This window comes from Lonchura striata, chromosome 6 (genome assembly GCF_050655825.1).
Source record: "Lonchura striata isolate lonStrDom1 chromosome 6, ASM5065582v1, whole genome shotgun sequence".
Classification (NCBI taxonomy): Eukaryota; Metazoa; Chordata; class Aves; order Passeriformes; family Estrildidae; genus Lonchura; species Lonchura striata.
In genome coordinates, this window is record NC_140708.1 from 18,719,896 (window position 1) to 18,739,765 (window position 19,870).

The 19,870-nt window shown below is 36.7% G+C and overlaps 1 protein-coding gene across 50 annotated transcripts in view; it reads left to right on the top strand.

Moving 5' to 3' along the window:
* KCNMA1 (potassium calcium-activated channel subfamily M alpha 1) overlaps positions 1–19,870 on the top strand; it is a 428,996-nt gene that overhangs the window by 398,472 nt on the left and 10,654 nt on the right. For 23 of the 50 annotated variants that reach the window (XM_085583432.1, XM_085583417.1, XM_085583419.1 and 20 more), the window contains 7 exons: positions 2,176–2,289; positions 2,989–3,072; positions 5,460–5,590; positions 12,592–12,786; positions 14,355–14,473; positions 16,194–16,418; positions 18,514–18,542. In XM_085583432.1, the coding sequence (XP_085439558.1) occupies positions 2,176–2,289; positions 2,989–3,072; positions 5,460–5,590; positions 12,592–12,786; positions 14,355–14,473; positions 16,194–16,418; positions 18,514–18,542 (897 nt within the window). Of the gene's footprint in view, positions 1–2,175; positions 2,290–2,988; positions 3,073–5,459; positions 5,591–12,591; positions 12,787–14,354; positions 14,474–16,193; positions 16,645–18,513; positions 18,543–19,870 lie in introns of those variants that run through there. The other 27 variants (XM_085583424.1, XM_085583425.1, XM_085583414.1 and 24 more) reach the window with 4 other exon arrangements.

Sequence of the window (19,870 nt, forward strand, 5' to 3'; positions counted from 1 at the left end):
GTTGCCATTTTGACTTGTAATTCAGCAGGGGACCCAGCTGGGCCTGCCACCTTAACTGCTCAAGGAATCTGCAGCTGCCTGAGCTTTTTTCTAATGTGACAAAGGCTGTATCTTGCATCTCCTAAAAGAATGCATCCCATAACAGGATACAAGGCTTGAATCACTGGATCCTGCTGCAGAAGGAGGTGTCACACTAATACCCACCTGTCCTCAGATAGCATTTCCTCCCTTTGGAGTCCCACTTTAATTTTTCTGCTGTTGTGAGACTGTCAGTGTTACCTGTAACTTACAAGGTGGTGACTGAAAAACGTCTGTCAGACTCAGTTGGTGAGCCTGAGGAATCTCAGGCTCTGCCATGAAGAGGTAAACATTCAAAGAGCCAAATCACCTCACAGTTATAGTGCTAGATACAAGGAAACATCTGCAAACTGGAAGTGGCTGGGGCTGCAACTCAGTGTCACCAAGCTGGTGTTCCTGAGTTCAGCACCGCAGGTGGTGTTACATGATTGACTGTTAACATTTCCAAATGCCTCTAAGAAATCTGCTTTATCAAGATTTTCTATCCACTGGTAATATTGGTTAGAATTGCTCTAATGACTTAGGTTTCTCTATGACATTGTTTTGTTTTGCAAGCCTGTTGAAGATACCATATCCACTTCTTTTCTCCTGAGAATTTCTTCACAGACTTTCACTCCCTTTTTTAAGCTATCCTGTCTGTACAATCACCATGTTGTACCTAGTTTTCTTGTGATAGTCAGAATGAAATTCATACCAGTACCTTCTGTAGAGCTAAGAAAGTCCCTTCCCAGTGATTCTAGTTTTATTACCTGTATATGCTCTATGCAATACAGACAAAACATAGAGATAGATGAATGGAAGAAAGAAACTAAATCCTGTTAAATCAATAAGCCCAGATCTAGTGGTCCTTGTGGTTTAGGGGCAGTTTAAGAGTGATGTAATTATCACTGGAAGAGAACTGTAAGTCCTTAAGACAATATAAAACCAGTATGATATGCTAACAACAATAATTTAGTTTGGAGATTTCCTGGTTTGTAAATTGGTCTCCAAATTGAAGAAAGGTAAGGTATCATATCATCTTCCTCTGATTTCGGTACCAGGTGAATGTATCAGTGAATTTAATGGAGCAAAACAACTTCCACACAGCAAGAAGATAGTGAATTTAAGTCAGGAATTGATCTGGCTGTGATTAGTTGAGAATAAGTGTATGCAGAATTCAGAACTAGTGATAAAGGACCAAAAGTCTGTCTCTGGATGTCAGATGTGAAGTCAAAGAACTTGGGAATAATATGGCAAAAAAAAATATTAATGTCTTCTTTTTTTTTTTTTTTTTTTTTTTTTTTAAGGTGGTTTAAAGTAAAATTGGCTCAGTTTTATTCCTAGCAGACAAATATTTGTCTAAAAATGCTGTCTTTATATTGGTTTATATGAAACCATAAAGTCATTTTCTAGCGTTGCCATCACTTCTGCAATGACATTAAATCAGCATTCCCAGGTTTTCTATAGCTTTACTGGACAAGGGGGATGGAATGCATTAGTCTCAGTGCTGAATGTCCAGTCCTGCTGCTGCATAGGGTTTTGAATAACTACCCATTATTCAGTACTTACAATCAAACTCCAAAAGGTCTTTCTTGGGTAGTTTTTATTTAAAGAAAGAAAAAAAAAAAGATAAAAAAAACTCAATGTTTTTGAGCTCCATATCAAACTGTTGAGAATCTGGCTGAAAACAGTATTTTTTAGAGGTGAATGTTGCTGGTCTCCAGATTTTTTTTCTTGTGAGTGCCTTCCAACTTGTTTCTTTTCCCACCTTTATTTCCTTCAAATTGTCACTGTTTCCAGTTCTTTTCAAGCAATCCTCTCATATACAGTTTGAAAACCTGTGTCTTTTCCTTTCATCCTATCTTTTTGTCTTGTAGACCCTTCCATCCCAATATTCCTACAATTGTAATCCTCATAAAAAGGCATATTATAAATGGTACACATGAAAATTACAAAACCCTGCCATGGTTGTATTACCACTTACAAGCAGTACTTTTTAAAATATGAATTACTGTTTAAGGAAAGGTGTTTGCTTCAGAATTTTTTCTTCTTTGGTGTGGTTTGTCCTCTGTAAACGTTCCCTATTTTTCTCTCTTTTTTTTTTTTCCCCCCTTTTAGGCTTTACACCCCCTGGGATGGATAGGACGTCTCCAGACAATAGTCCAGTCCATGGCCTTTTACGTCAACCCTCCATTACAACAGGAGCCAACATCCCTATTATAACAGAGCTAGGTAAGAAAAACTAAAATGTATCCTTCCATTTATATTTCCTTGTCTTTTTCCCACTTTCCTTGTTATGCAGATACAGAAAAATTACCAATACTTGATCTTACACTGTTGCATTTTCTCTTTTGATAACTGTTTTATATTACTCTCTCTAAAGAAAGTTTAGTAACAGTTGGTTCACTTTATTTGAATAACTGAAATATATTTCCCTCCTTTGGGTTTTCTCTGTTTTCTTAAATAAATATTCTATCAGACAAGATGCTTCTTGCATAGTGTAACAAACAAGCAGGGGTCTTTGGGCTAAGTTAGAAAAGGAAAAAGGCCAGAGTAAGTATAAGCAGATATTTCCTGTGCATTTAATCAATTGTAAGAGGCCATTTGTTTATTTCTTCATGGTCCAAAACTGTTTAATCATGTGTAACCAAACCTGTATAATAGTATGAGATATTTCACTCCTGAGAATATGATGATGGTAGGTAACTAGACTCTGATTTCCACTCTAGCTGTGGGTATTTATGTTGTCAAGCAGTGTGATGTGAAGTGCAGAAGCTGTTCTGTTTTTTTCATAGCAAATACAAACTTGATTTGTGGTCCTTTGTCCTTCTGTTTTCTTTTTCAGTTTTATTTTTTAGCCTTACCTGTCTTTTTCCCTTACTTTATTCTCTTTCTGTACTTTCTTCTCCCCCTAAATCCTTTACTTACTAGCTAAGCCTGGCAAACTTCTGCCTTTGGTTTCAATCAGTCAGGAAAAAAACAGTGGAACCCACATTCTAATGATAACTGAACTGGGTAAGAAGTGCCTTTTTCCTTCACATCACTGTGTTACTTTCTGTTGTTCTTACTGTCATCAGCTTTTCCTTTATTTATCTGGCTGTATCAGAGGGGCTACCCTCATGGCACTGCTTTGAATGTGTTTTATTTGTGGTTCTGGTTGAAATTGACTGTCTTGTTCTGGTCTTCTTAATGATTTTTTTTTCACGCAGCATCAGTAAACCTTTGATCACTCTCGTCTGACCTGCCGGCTGTTTTCATAGCGCCTCCTCACCAATTCATTTTTTTGGCCTAAGTCCCCACCTCCCTGGCCCTCACTCTCCTACGCCAATTTTTCTCTCCTTTTCTCTCTTCTTTCTCTTTCTTTTTGTTGCTTCAGCCTGTTGTCAGTTTGGTGGACATGCCTTAGCAACTTTTCACAGGAAGTCCAAGAAGAAGTAAAAGATACCAGAAAAAACCCCAAGCATCATACTTTCCCTCAAGCTATTTTTATGTTTATTTTGTAGAATAAGGCTTTTTCTCAGAAGCTCAGGTTTTGAAGCTGTAGAGGAGCAGCCAAGCTCCTGCGTGGTTCCCTCTCACCGCAGAGTGCTCTCCCCAGCCTTTGGAGCAGCGTTTGATGAGCTTTTCCCTATGGCCCAGCACCGCCTGTTTGCACCCAGCTCTCCTGGCCCACACATCCCAGTGTGTTAACTTGCATCAGGAAGATAAAGATACTGAGGATAAACCCACACCTGCAGAATTCCTAACAGGTTTTTAGTACCTCAGGAACTGACCCCACGCATGCCTAGCACGGTGTCTAAGTCAGGTGTTAATCTGCCAGATGGAAGTGGAAAAAGAGTGCTGCTGTCAATAGTGCCTACTCTCAACTAGCAAATTAAACTGAGGTACAAGCTGTTCAAATACATTTTGATACAGCAGGCTTTCAAATACTGTATTGCTTAAGAATCTGGAGATTAAATTGATAGGTATTGCACTGAAAAAAGTATTGTGGATCCTGGTGTTTTCTTGGATGAATGTCTTCTGATTCCCAGGGCAGAACATTTTGCTTATTACAGTACTAAGGTGTTATGTTTTAACAATTACATCAGGGAGCGCAAAGGCAAGAATTTTAAATTCTATCCTCATCTCATTTAGACAGCTATCAAGAGGCTTTATCTGCAGTAATTCATGTTTTGTAAGTTAAAGATAGCAAGCACAGTGGTATAGAGAGTTTGGAAAAGGAGTGGATGTTCAGGAAAACTATATGGGAAGAATTGAAACTGTATAAGAAAGAAGATCAGAACAGTAGGCAGAAGAATTTCTATCTTTAGAAGTCCAGAGCTGAAATTTGATCAAGTTAGCAGCAGTTCTCATGTTATTTTCAAAGTTTGCTGGGTTAGCTCAGGAGATGTGTTCACATGGGGAATAGGGATATCATCAGTGTGTACAGTTTCAAATGCTCAAAAAGTTTTTCATTTCCCTTTCTTGCATGGGAACTGAAATTAATTTGTCATTTAGTAAGTTGAAGGGTATTTCAATGGCATAGCTAAGCAGTCTGTGCTTTCATGCCTGAGGGAGACTAATATGGAAATGAAATATTTAATGAAATATGATCCACTTGATACACTGATCTCAAGGAAACAACTATTTTTGGTTGGAATGAGTTGGAGGAAGAGGGCTTAACTGTGACAATGAAATGCCAGAAAAAGTCAAAATGACAAATACTACTTTTTCTGGGCTTTTCTCTAAAACAGCCTGATTTAGATTCTTTTTCACACTGGCTAATGTGGAATTTGTGGCTAAAAAAGTGAAGTTATAGAGACAAATATTTGAACAAAAGGCAGTGCTGCAAGAGAATAGCTGCTCATTCATTCAGATAGATGCATGTTAAAGGGATGGTTTATCCTCTTTTGAGCCCTAAGTGCATTAACACCACTCCAGTAAGAATCACAGCAGCACATCTAACAGATGCCTGTGGGCTATATCAGAATTTTATTGACAGCCTGTATTTTACAACGGGGTTCTAACTTTGTATCTTGTGATTACATTTCACCGTACACACATACAGCCTCAGCCACTGTACCCCACCTATGTACCAAGACTGTCTCAATATACAGGTGTATGATATATCTAATTTTGAGCACAGGCAACTGGTGCCTCGAAGCTGCTTTACAGGGAAGGGCTAGGAACCTGTCAAGAACAAGAGTGTCACCTCTTATGAGCCAGATAACAAGAAACATATTTTTAAATGCACATTTTCACATCCATCTTGATTTCATTTTCAGTGACGTCAAAGACACAAGTCTGTGTTTCCAGACATATGCCGTTTCTTTTTCTTTGGCTGTGTGATGTGTGAGGTCACATGCTGGTGACCGAGAAACACCTTTCGATTTTACTCTTAATATTATTATTGTTATTTTCAGTAAATGATTCAAATGTTCAGTTCTTGGACCAAGATGATGATGATGACCCCGACACAGAACTGTATCTCACGCAGCCTTTTGCATGTGGAACCGCGTTTGCCGTCAGCGTGCTGGACTCTCTCATGAGCGCAGTAAGCAAACAAATCTTTTTCATTCCCTTCTATCAGACTTGTTGTGAAAGAGTGTGAAGGTGTAGAATCTTTTCCACAGGTAGGCAGGAGAAGGTGCTTTTTTCTTAGATGTCAGAAGAATTTTGCAACTTTAGCTAGTTTATTTTCTTAGTTGGACATGGAGACCATAACTGAGATATCTAGGACTTCTGAGAGTCCACAATTTTCTAAGGAAACAGTCTCATGTCAGGTTTTAAGGATCATGTTTTCCAAAAAAATTGTTCCTTCTGCCTAAAATCCAGACCCAAATGCAGTGTGTCAGTCCCTGTGCTCACCATTCTTGTCAGACAGCATCAACTGTGTTTTGAGCTTTTAATTTCCTGTAGCTATGAGCAATGCTCTCAGTATGAGTGCTGGGGGACACTGATAGAGCTCCATGAAAGCCATTGTACACACCTCATGAACTCTATTTGTGTGAAGAGAGGTTATCCTCTCTTTTTCATATGAATTTTCTTATTAATCAAAACTTCAGTGCATGCCAGAAACTACAGATGGTGGCCTTTGGTTATGTCTACACTGGGGCTTTTGTTTTGCAACCGTAGCACAGTTCTGAAGCAAACCCCTCAGTCATGCTCTTTTTCATCCTCCTCATATTAGCTAAGTTTTCAGACCAGTCTTGCTCTGTATGTATTTTGTAGTTTTCGCTGCTATATTTTCCATATGTTCCATCCACAGATAAATGAGTCTACACAAATAAAATTTTATTCTGATGCCCTAGGAGTTTTTTGTAACCTCAGAAAATGCTTTTCTTAGAAGTTATTTACAATATTTTGTAAATGTGACAAATTCAAAAAACCTAAGCAAGGACTCCTAAACTCTGTACGTCCCCTAATTAAAATCTCTATCTATAAATTTTTATTTATTAAACATTTTAAATATAAATAATATATAATTTTTATAAATAATTTTAAATATAAATTCCCATTTATATTCATGTTATAAATGGGAATAATTTAACATGAAGGTTCCAAATATTACTTACAGCTGTATATCTACTCCCATAATTATCTAAGTCAATGTCTCTGAATGTATTGTTCAGTAGGGCACTTCACAATCAAGAAAAAAAGTAGAGTTAATCCTTCTGGTTGCCACTGGCATTGCCATAGAATGAGAGTGAGATACTGTGGACATCATTGCTTCCTTGTGCAAAGGTGTCTTAAGTAAATAATAGTGATGCAATGAAAAATAAATACAGCATGCCTGTTCAGAAATTTTAATGTTTCCAGTTATAGGTAGCTCTTAGTTTTGGACAACATACCCCTCTGTTTTTGCAGTTCCGTTCTATAAAAGTCCTTTTTCTAAATATTTTCACATGTAAGTGGTCATATTATCTGACTGTGCACTTCAGTGCAGCCTGAAGCCAGAGAAATGCGATAACAAGTAGAAAATTCTCAACTTAAAAAAATTACTAATCAAGAAGAAAAGCAAGGATTCAGTCAGTTACAATTGTTCACTATCCTGTCTTTTCTTTCACCAGTTTTCTGATCAGTGGCAGTGTTATTTTCTCTTTATTCCTCAAAGGCCCAGCAAGGAGTTGGGAAAGTACAATTCTTCCTGACCCTTCAGAAAGTGTAAAATGTGTGAGATGTTTTTTCCCTTTACTATCCATATTCTCATGGGGAAGGTGTGTTCTCCTTTCACTTCTTCTCCAAGGAAAAGAGTGTTTCTCACACAAACAAATCTATTTTCACTATATTATCTCTTACCTTTATTTTTTTTTTTTCCTAAATTACATTTGCTTTTAGCAAACAGCTTCTATTTAATGTCTCTAACTTTACAGTTGCCAGTATGGGCAAACTGAACCCCAAATCCTAGCTAAATTGTGAGATCTGTAGTCATGCTTTAACCCTTTGGATGAATTCTTACAGGAATTCTGTAAGAAGTATATAATGTGCACCCTGCTGTCTTTTGCCAGCTCACTTGGATGCAAGTATGTAGTTCATTATTCTATCTACTTAGTGATTCAGTGGGTTTTACTGCTTGTTTTTGATAGAAAAAGATTCACTTTATGATCTATGTTGATATCTCTGTTATGAAAATTCCTTATATAGTGTACAATGCAAATGTTCATGAAGTGCTTCTTTAAGAATTCATCTCTTCCCACAGTAGTGGGGTTTTGTACTAAAACAAGTGTAAGAAAGATTAGAAAGTCAAATTATAGCCATCCATACAGTATTATTTCTGACCTGTGTGTCATTGGAAATATGCATATAGATGTATGTATAGGGGAAAAGCTACAAAATAGATTTAAAATAATTTGCTTAAAGATTCAATTATTGGACAATAATAAAACACAACAACAACAACAATAATAATAGTACAGTATTAATCAGTGTTAAATTATTATTTTATTTTTTATAGTTTTATAATATTGAAGTAGTGCATTAAACACAGCTCATGAATCACAGATTAGAAAATGTTGTTCAGTGAGTGCTGGAGATCTTTACGTTCTGCTAGTTTAACATTATTTCCTACGAGATGACAGTACTGGACGTTTTAAGTTTAAAATTTTCTTTTATTTCCTTATTTCCAAGGTAAAAGGCTTAATGCAGTTTAGTTTTCAAAGTGCCATGTACTGATCATCTGCACACAGTTTGGTTTTGCAGCAAAGGCAATATTTTCCACAGCCCAGGATTCACAGTGTAGTAGCTCAAGTGCCATTGCTCAGAGGACAATAACAAGCTCAAAACCTGCACTCAGAACCTGTTTTTGATGAGTTGGTAGCAGTGATCTCACCAGGTTTGGTTCAAGAGCTTTACTGTGCTCTGTGGGAAGGCTGTGGGCTTGCTTCATGTTTTAACTGTGGCAGTGGCTATTGTTAAAGTGCTCCAGCTAATCATGAATATGTCTTTGAAGAGACACCTACTGCCATCAGGTACTTAAATGATATATTACTATTTATTTTGCTGTAGCATATTCAAACCCAGGGAAATAATACACATTGTCTGTCAGTCTCAAGGCAACACCACTTCTGGAAAGCAGAGCATGCCTTCATCACCAAGTGAAGTGTAACTAAAAAGTATGGGATTGGAAGCATCTTTTAGATTATGTAACTGGTTTTTAAAAATGTTATTTTCAGCTATAGGAAAGTTATGTGATATAGGATAGTCGTCAAAAGAGCAAATGTTTGAGCAGAAGTACTCCTTTCTGGGTCTTGTTGAGATATCATTCCATAAAATCCTGTACATGAAGGAAACCAATTTTCAACACACAGTACCTTCAAAGGTCTGAGCCTTTAGTCTGAGAGCCAAAGCTTCCCCGTTCCTCCTTCTGGCACTGAGGACACAAGGACTGCAGCAGTTCTGGCAGGCTGGTTCCCTCCCACACCTGCCACTGCAAAAGACCCAAGGTGCTGTTGGAGACAAGGGTCTCCAGCACCAGATGATGCCACTTAACATTCACTACCCTGGAATTCATTTGCTTGTGCTAGAACTTCAGATCTTGATTGTTTTCTGTATTACCAAATCCTATTTTTCTTCATAAAAACAAAATAACAGAATGGAACAAAATAATTCAACACTTTAAAATAACTTTTCATTATATTCCCTACTCAGGAGTTCTCCCTAAGTGATCCTCACTTATTTATAAAGAAAAGAAACTGTTCCAATCTTTGATATGAACAGAAGACTATTTTTCATGTAATTCTGTTCAGAAAATTAGTAAGCAGCATCTTGTAACTTAAAGTGTCCCAAACTTCTTTAAAGTTTGGACAATAGTTTAAGAATTAATAGATTTTCAAATGGTGGAATGCTGTTATTTATTGTCTGCTGTTTATTCTGACTCAAAGACCCTTTTGTTATTAGTATGAATTACTGATTCATAAGCATAAGAGCTCAGTCATTCCTCAGGTTTGGATATATGTTATTCCTCCAACTGAATGAGAAAATCAATTTAAAATATTTGTTTGTAAGTGAGGTTAAAAACCACGTGTAGTGGAGGAGGAGGAGTCTTCTTAAAAGAAATTAATTTAAAAACCCACTAGCAAACACAAAAAAGGCAGATATAACTTGAAAAATGACAATTTTAGTGTAATTATAAATGAAAGGCAAAGTGCTATTAAAGTTAAAGCAATATTATTAAAAGATGTGCTAATTTTCAGTTAAATTTTCTGTAGAAGACCAATTAGTTTAAAAGACATGACAGCATTAACTGCAAAACATAAGCACTCTGGTAATTATACTTTAAAAAATGATTGAACAAATGGGAGAGCATCCTTGAAACATTTGAAAGAGCTACACTACAATTCCAAAGCAATGGCTAGGTGGCACTGCTAGTTCAGATATCTGTGTCACAATTTCCTTGCTATTTACCCAGTTTCAGTGTCTATGATGCATTTCTTTTTTTTCTGTGTTTAGAATACACCTATTTCATATTCTCATTCTGGATGCCATTAAAGTGATATAACACACATGTCCAATGTGGGGTCTGGTTAATGACAATAGCAAACAAGTATTTATTCAGTTTTGATTTTACACTTAACAAAAGGGATTCTTTCCATCACTGGAAAGTGCCTTGTTACTTTAAGTACAACAGCACCTTTCCAAAGACATTCTGTAGATCAGTTTCTTATAAGTACTGGCATATTCAGGCCATGTACCCTCCCACAGAGCAAGTAGAAGATCACTCTCAAATTAATTTCAGTGTATTATTATTCCAAAGGAAATGGATATCAGCTAGTTCAGTTTTTCAGTGTTCTTCTAGTTCCAAACTGGCAAGATGTAATGAGGAGTCTGATTTTTGTGACAATCAGAAGCACGGGTAGACAGCTTTTTCTTGAGGAGTGTTAAATACTTTAGTACAGAAGGAAGCAACCCTATTTAGCAGAAGGTGAGAAGTTACAGCTTCCTATTCACCCGTCTTTTCTTGCTTATGCTTGTGCATTTTCTGATCAGATGCAATGCTACAGCAGTTTGTCCTGAAACTTGGAATCTTTTCTCCCATTGATTGCAAAAAAACCCCCAAAACCCAAGAAATATCTGTTGGCTGCACTCATCCGTCTGGTTGAATGGTTGTCTTCCACATCAGTCATGGTGTGAAACCCAAATTAAGCCATTGTTCCACAATAAATTCTGCTTCCTTTGCTAATAAGGGTCTTAACTTTGCCTTAGAGGTATAGCACAGTGGGAAGAGTTTCCAAAGAGGGCGACTCTGATTTCATCTCATGGACATCAAGGAAGAAGTAATTGAAAAATAAACAATCATGCCTGAATGTCTTCTCTCTCTCACAGTGGCAATTCCTATTAAACATTATGTAATCTCTCCAGACTTACATTCCTGCAAGGGGTCACATTGATTTTTTCTATAAGTTAAGAGAGGTTTGAATATTACACTTGAATTGTTACCCAGTGCATCCACATGTGTAAGAGCTGATTTGAGATTAGCTGTTGTTTTAGACTAGCTGAATCTTTGTGAATCTCAACTTGTCAGACTACTCCTTACAATGTGCTTTGTAGTTAAAATATGTACTGCCTTACCTAGGTTAACTTAAATAATTGGAGTTGATGAGATGCAAATATTTGCTTTAGGGCATGTATAACAATAAGAATATGTTCCTCTCATTTTAATTTAGTCAACAGGTGAATGCCATATATGCCTATGTAAATAAGCAGAGAGGCTTGAAGTTAGGAAACTTCAATGTAAAGTGAAAAACATTGCTGCGTAGAACTCATTTTCTTCTGTTTTATCTGTCATCTCCAGCAAACAATGAAACTGAAGTTTCATTATACAAAGAAAGAATATCAAAGTTACATGGATAGGAAGCCAGTTCTGCTTTTTGATCTCAGGATAAAATATTTCAACCTCTACCTCAGTTTACCCATGTATTAAATGCAGTTCCATTATATGGATATAACAATGAATTTCATTGAAAAGTATTATGTTAAAAGTCTTATCTTTAGGCAACAAGCACTGTTTGAGAATTCACTATTCATTTTTACTTGGTTGGATTACAGACATTTGTTCTGAGTCCTAAATACAACAAAATCCAGAAATCCAGTAATGTCAATCCTGTGTACTCTACAATGAGCTCATTTTTTCCTTTTATGTTCCCTGCACTTACAAAGCTTCTGAAAACTCAGGCATTGGTGACATTATAAGTGACAGTATTTCCTTTTTTTTGTTCAACATTTTTTTTGCCCAGTACAATACATTGCAGATGTTTAACTGAGTATGTCTGAACTATACCAGTATACTTTTAAGTGAACTTGAAAGTCATTCATCTGGATTTAAATTAATATTTTAAATACCCATTGTTTGCCTGACAGACCAGCAATGTTACAGATGCTGGCAAAATGTCAGTGTGGAGTAAATCTTCCCTAATAAACCACACTTACCCTATACCCTAGAGTTTTTTAAAAGGACCACCAGGATCCCAAACTCATCATACATTTATCTGGAGTGAACTCAAGATGTTTAATTGATACATGCTTGTGTCTGAACACTGTCAAGTCTCGAAATAAGATGTTTAGTACAATACATCGGTTAGACTGCTAGAGTCCAGCCACAGTAATAAGTAATGACATTTGCAGCACAAAGGCAGCTCCCCAACGAATTGGTGACAAGAGTAAAAAGGCAATCTAGCCTGTGTAAGCTTTAAATGTGGTCTGAATTTTACAATTACATGTCCTAAAGCCCATTATTAGACATGAGGGCGATGAGAAGGAAAGCAGTCATTGCATCACTACTAACACCAATTATAGGAAACATAAATCATTCAAATTTTTGTACTTTAATAAAAATCAGCCTGAATTGGTGTTTAAAAGGAAGGATCTAGTATAGAAGCCTAATGGGATAGAAGAAAATAGAGTAATTGGAGGCTGCTGTCTTTTCACTTTCTATATAAAATTATTTGAAGAGACAGCCAAGAACTTTAAACAGCAGAAACCCGGAAAAGTTGTAATTTGGATGTCTTCAGTTGTGACTTTAATGGTGTTTGCTTAAAGAGCTTTCTTTTATCTCTGCAGACATACTTCAATGACAATATCCTCACACTGATACGGACATTGGTAACAGGAGGAGCCACACCAGAGCTGGAAGCACTGATTGCTGAGGAAAATGCATTGAGAGGAGGTTACAGCACGCCCCAGACACTTGCAAACAGGGACAGGTGTCGAGTTGCTCAGCTGGCTTTGTATGATGGGCCATTTGCAGACCTAGGGGTAAGATCATGAGCGAAATGCAGGAGCAAGGCTGGTCTGTGCTCTATTAGCTTTCTCTCAGACTGAGTGAAAAATCTATCTCAATAAGCATATAATTTCTATAATTGTATTTAATAGAGCTTGTGGATTGTTTAAAAATTCATAGCACAGAGTGCCAGGTTTGCTTTTTACCTTTTTAAGAAGCTGTATGACTGCCCAGGATCCTTGCCTGCATATTTCATACAGAAAATACTGTGTCTCTTCTTCATTATCAGCTAAAGAGATAGATGAGTTGATTTGGATGATGTAAGAATTATAGCAATAATGAATTCTAAATACATTCAATATGTACACATATACCTTTTTTGGGTTTTCATAAGCTTATGTAGTGTTTTCACAGAGCTTCCAGTTCTTAAAATCTGCTCATTAGCTCGAAAACAAAGTGGTAAGGTTTGGTTTCTGCTGGTTTTGGATGAACTAAAATTCTTATGCAATGCTAATTTTCTGATAATTTGACTGCACTGTTCTAAGGGTGAAGTCAAAAAACAAGCAAAAAAAAATTAAAACTCCAAACCAAATAAATAAATAAATAAATAATCTTCTAAAAAAGAGTGTATTATAAAATTAAGTATCTAGAAATATTTTCTGGACCACATTTTGAAATCTTGAGGTCCCAAAGCACACTCTGCTTTGATGATGATGTAAGATTTGATGTTTCTTAAATTAACCCTGTGTTCACCAGCCTTGTCCAAAAAGAATGGAATGACCTTCGTCACAGAAATTACAGAGAATCCCAGTGTAAGGTTGCCCTAGCAAGAGTGCACAGATAGTAGCCTGCAGCCTTTCAGTTGATGCAGCAGTCCAGTTGTAGCTGAGACTAGCAGCTCATCAAAACACTGGCATGCAGCTTAACATTTCCACAAACAAAGTATGCAACACCAATCTTTTGAATGGTGTTTCACCAGAGCCTCAAGTGCACTGCGTCTGTGAAGGCAGAATGCATTAACTCTCATGATTACTTGAGAATCACTATTTTGGATATACAGATAAGCAAATCCAAACTTATTTTTTGCTAATCATACATTTAGTCATTATTTGACAGCAGCAGATATTTTATTATCCTCTTAAACCCATTGAACTCTAATTTCTGTTGTGCTCCTTGTGATTTTTTTTTTTTTCTGGATGACAGTATGACTGCTGCCAAGAAAGGGTCAAAGATACGAACAATTTTAATACCATAGTTAATGTAATTTGTAGAATATGCATTGTCTGGTACCAAAATTTAGATTTCCAGCTTAAAGCAAATCACTCACTCTTTCCAATTTGCCATTATTTCATGGACCAAGGCTCTCCAAAATAGCAATCATCACTTTACATAGTTACTTACTTGAAATAAAACATTTAGATTATTCATTTCCTTGGGTAAAAGGCTCTCATTTGAGACAACAACAGACTGTCTATACATTGTCCCTTTTTTTATAAGTTCATACTGAATGACCTGTTCCCTGACATTGTCTTTACACAGCAAAGAAAGGAAAAAAAATGCACTGTTCTCTTTTTTAAATTTTCATCTCCTCTCTTTCCTCTAGGATGGAGGTTGTTATGGAGATCTGTTTTGTAAAGCACTGAAAACATACAATATGCTTTGCTTTGGAATTTATCGATTAAGGGATGCGCATCTAAGTACTCCCAGCCAATGCACTAAACGGTGAGTCTGGTCTTCTAGAACATCTCTGCTTCCCTGCTCTTCAGTCTTCTCAGTGAGGAAATGCCCAGTGCCTGTTATAAATATAAAAAAGAGCTTGTTCATTTTTGCATAACTTTTCCCCAGTTCTCTTTGAGGATTACTCCATGATTCTTTCTGACTTTAAATATAAGCTGGATATCACAGCATAAGTTGTCAGCTAATTTTATTCAGAATTTTTAAATTAAATTTTCAGAGTGTATCTTTATCTTGTTTGCTCCATGATGATCCACTGTTTGCCTGCAAGGGAAGGACTTCAGTTCCCTTATATCAATCAACTCTAAGTTGTGGGATAATAATTTAAATTACAGTAGCTAGTCTTTTTTCTGAATGCTCAAAAAATACTCCTGTGGGCTTCCCATCAGTACCATCTGTGTTTAAGCATAATTTCTTCCAGTAAATGGAAGACTTTCTCTTGGTAGACTACATTTTTACTTCAGTAGCACCAAGCCTGACCTTAGTGCTTTAAATAGAGCAGACACATTTCCATCTTTGCAAACTGAAGGCCATTTAGCAGCTTGCTTGAAATGTGTCTTAATTAACTGCTTCCTAGAAATACACACACAGACCCATACCAGAAGTACCACAAATCTACCATCTGTTACTGTTTCATGCTCTACAGAAAGCAGCATTATTGGGTGAACATGGCAATAAACAGCACTGCAGCCCACCAAAGCGGTTTCTTCTGTAAGAATTTGAACAAATTGGGTTGAAAAATTGAGTTGCAGTTTAGATTTACAGTGTAGTTGCTAGACTTGGAATTATTTGTTGAATTAATAAGGGACTTCTGTCCCTGAAGGAGCTAAGCAGATTTCTTACGAGCATTGAATTAATTTGAAAAGAATTCACGAGCTTCATGTTCAATTTTTACTCATTTCTTGCTTGGAAAGAAAATGCCAATTGCCTCGCACAAGTCTGTTTTTCACATGCATGGAAAATTTAGCAGCTGCTCTATAAGTCCTTCATACCCTGAAAGGCCATTAGGTGAAGGTGAGGATTCTTGAAATTGAGCAAGTTTTTATTTCAGGCCTGGGATTTATACTGAGCAATGTTGGATTCTCGGATGTGCAGATTTCTCTTTATAAATGCTCTTTGAGGCCATGAAGGTACATGTGGAGTGCATGAACAAAATTGACCTCGCTTAAGAGTTATTGATGTATTTTCCTTAACTTCAGTCACAATCCAAACCAATAATTATACCCCTTGTTCTATTGATGTCATCTAAATATTTAATAACTATGTAAATATTTATTTAAATATTCATTTAAATAAGCTGCATGTAAAATCCTCCTCTCTCTGCTTTTCTGCCATTCTTTTAAATACCATTTGTGGTGGGTATGTTAACTGGTTTTTGTCAATATATATTTTCTAGAGTCATTGCATTATGGTGCAGCCAGAGAAAGGAGCATGATTTGTATGGTGGTTTCTCTGAAAAATCATTATGTGATTCACTTGAAGAACATCATTCTCAGGCATTATGTCTGTTTGACAGAAAACATAAAAAAAGTGACAGCTGACTTAAAAAGGTCCGAAAATTACAGCGAGAATTTTGTGAGCTAAAATTAGGTACAAACAGAAATGCAAAAATTGGGTTAAGTTCAAAAAATCTAGAAGAAATGTTTTAGTATAAATCTAAAGCTGTTTTCTTTTTCTTTCATTTTTTTCTGTCTTCCTTCCTTTCCAGTTATGTTATCACAAACCCACCATATGAATTTGAGCTTGTGCCGACGGACTTGATCTTCTGTCTGATGCAATTTGACCACAACGCTGGCCAGTCCCGAGCCAGCCTCTCTCATTCCTCCCATTCCTCCTACTCTTCCAGCAAGAAGAGCTCATCAGTTCACTCCATCCCATCAACAGCAAACCGACCGAACCGCACCAAGAGCAGGGATTCCCGGGACAAACAGAAGTATGTGCAGGAGGACAGACTTTGATATGTGTATCCACTCCCACTGTGTGTGAAACTTGCATTCACCACCCATTTTCCCCGGTTAATGTTTCCAGCAGTAATGTTCCCCATTTTCCCATGGAGTTCTCCCTTTTTTGTACACATATTTTGCATATGTATGACAGTGTGCATGTGATTGTCATTTTTATTTCACCACCATAAAACCCTTAAGCACAACAGCAACAAAGCAGACGGACCAAAAGTTATTTATGATGCTAGGGGAGAATAAAAAAAGAATTCCAAACCCATAGGCACACTCAAAACATAAATAACTCACTGCAGTTACTCTCCATATCCGAAAATAGAGTATATTCAACATGAACACTTGCTCTTGATGTCAGAGTTACACAAAGAAAGTCATTTAGTGCAGAAGTGTTGATGTATGTTGCAGTAGGTTTTTTTTTAATACTCATATGTACAGGAGCTCATACATTTATTTGAAGCTTATAAAACTCCCCTATTGAAAAAAAAACAACAAAAACCGTGCAAAAAAAAAAATCCCTGCTGATTTTTCACTCTCAAATCTTATATTACATAGGGCTTACACTCCTTGTATAGATTATTGCTAGACATCTGCTTTATACCAAAGCAATATCAGGGACTTTTCTGCTTCTTTGAGAACTTCCTCTAAAATACTAGTCTTTTGGAGATGGTATATTTTCCCTTTAACACTGAAATTGTCGGGGCATAAAGCTTAACAACTCCAATGGTTTAATTTAAGTTTAGAGAGTCTAATTGCATATTAAATTATTATTCTGTCTATTTATATTGCCACATAAATAGCTATATTTTCTTTCACTTTTGACATTTGGGATAAAAAGCCATATGTATCATAAATATTGGATGTAAGTCATTAAAAACTGCCTTCTTGGGACTTTTACGTCTTTAAAAGGTGAATTAGTCACCTTATGTACAGAATAAATAATGCTCAGAAAAGAGCAAGCATTTTTCTATGCTTACATATCAGATCTCAAGGGACTTTGTTCCTTTCCCCAGATGCTAGTTTAACTTTTCCAAGTTGGTGTTGGTATAAATCTTCCAACAGGGGTCCTAATATGTGAAGAAGCTCCAGAAATCTTGCCGCATGTTCTACCTGGTTTTTTTCAACAGGTGCATGCCAGTAGGCAGGAATACAGGGAAGACAACCGAGTGCCTTTAAATCTCTGCCATTTGGGGAGAAAAGGTGCTGTGCCCAACTTGAGTAGAACAAGAGAGCTGGGTTGGAAATATTCACAGTGCTGAGGCATCGTGTTCCATGCACTTGCTAGAATTTAGTTCTTGCAAATTGTCACCAATGACACATGTAGCCAAAAAAAAGTTGTGGCAGGGAACTAAATAACGTAGTGGAAAGGTACCTGCCCTAGACTGCCATAGGAATTATACTTCAGGCTTGCTTTTACTTTTTTTTTTCTTGTTTTAAACTTCAGAAGCCAATGTATATTTTGAAATATAGAGCTAGCTCTAGGTTTATGGAGGGTTTCCTAGGGTAGGAAGGACAGAAACACATACCCTCTTCCCTGGCTATCCAGCAAGAAAGCATGCAGACAGAAAAAAATATTTAGATTTGGAATGATTAGCATTGTAACTGCCAACCCAATCAAGGTGCTTTTATGGTTAGTTTTGTCTTCTACCTTCCCCTTCCCCAAGCATGATAATATTGAAGATTTGCTTGCTGTGTGAATTGACAATAAAGCCAAGCACTTTTACTGACAAAACCTGGAACCATGTAAGTGGGCTACAGAGAAGTGGGCCACTGTGCAGTGCTAAGCAAAATGATTGGAATGCAGTCTATATGTGTGAGTGTGCATTCAAATGCAGCTGTAAGTCCAATCAGTGAAAGACATTGTAAATTATGGCTGCACCCTTACAAATGAGACTATTACAGTTGCTCTTCATCATAAAAAAAATTCACGTGTTCCTTTTTGCAAAGAAAGTTACCATGTTTTGCCCTCAGAATATTTATTGCTACAAGGATGTGCCAGTTAAAGTGCTCAACCAGAAATATGACAGTTTAAAAGCATTGTAAAACTTACATAGCTTACTTCTTTTTCTAAAGTGCAACAAGGATGAATAGAATGGGCCAAGGTATGAAAATTAATGGTTCTGCATGACCTAGCAACTGCTGTGGGTTTCCCTCTATAACTTTGTCCTTGTGAAAACTTGTGAAATTAAAAAAAAGAAAAATAGTTACAAACTTTATTCAGTTATTGGTTTGTTTGTTTGGTTGATTGTTTTGTTGGTTTTCTTTTGCCTTTTTTTCCCCCACCAAACCGGAGGTAAAACTGGCTGCTGCTGCTGCTGCTGCTGTTTCTCAACCTTGTTTTGTTTTATTATCCTCTCATCTGCTTGCCTCTCTAATTGCACGTGTCCTTTTGTAAACACCCAGGTTCCTGCTCAATGAAGATGCCTATCGTGGTGCAGACATTACTTTAATTTCCCATTCCTCATTCCAGTTTCTTTCCTACCTTCCCCTCCCTACTCTCTTATTCCCCATGTATGTACATGAGCATCTTTTTATGTCAGCAGAATTGATTGAAGATAGTTGAGAGCAGTTACACATTTTGGAAGAATGTTAATGGCTTTGACACCAAAATGCTTTTCCATTAATGTTTTATCTGTTTTCCATTTAGCAGAGAAAGGAAGGGTGTTAATATGAAGCCACTTGTCACATGCAACATAATGATTTTTATCCAAAAAAATAGTATTTGTATAACAGTGCAGCTCAAATAGAAAAAAATATAAACAGCATACATTAGAGAAGTAACTTGCTTACTTTGTGAACAGCAGAAGAGGAATATCTTATATGGGTGAAAATCTGAATTCTTCAAATTACATTGAAGTCTACTCCACCTCTATCCTCTAACCTGAAATTAGAATTCTAAAACTTTTGACTTTTAGTAGTATTGTGTTCAATTTCCACTGCTAACTATAGTTAGAATGATCAAATAGTTTATTATAATGATGAGGGTTTTCTGATATGGATATACTAATGGGGGTTGGTCATTATAAGCAGAGAAATACTTAAATCAACATTATGTTGGTGTTTATATTGAAAAGTAAGAGCAAATCTCCTGTTCTATCCCAGGTCAGACAGCCATAGTAGAATGGTTAGTTCTTTAAAGTGAAGAAGTATCACCAATGTCGGGAGGTCATGGTTTAGGTTTTTAAATTAAGGTCCTGCCATTTACATCAGTCCCAGCATGGTTTCAGCTAGTGTTTCAGTCCTTCGTGAGCTTAAGTGTTGGCACAAAGCTATGTCTAGCAAACCTGCAGGTTCTTGGTGAGGGTTCCTATTGACCCAAACAGACAGAGTCAGGCATTTTCCAGTGGAACTCCCATTGTCAAAACTAAGAATTTTAGTAGTTTAAAAAATAAAAAATCAAGAACAAGTCCAGAACATTGTCACAAAACTT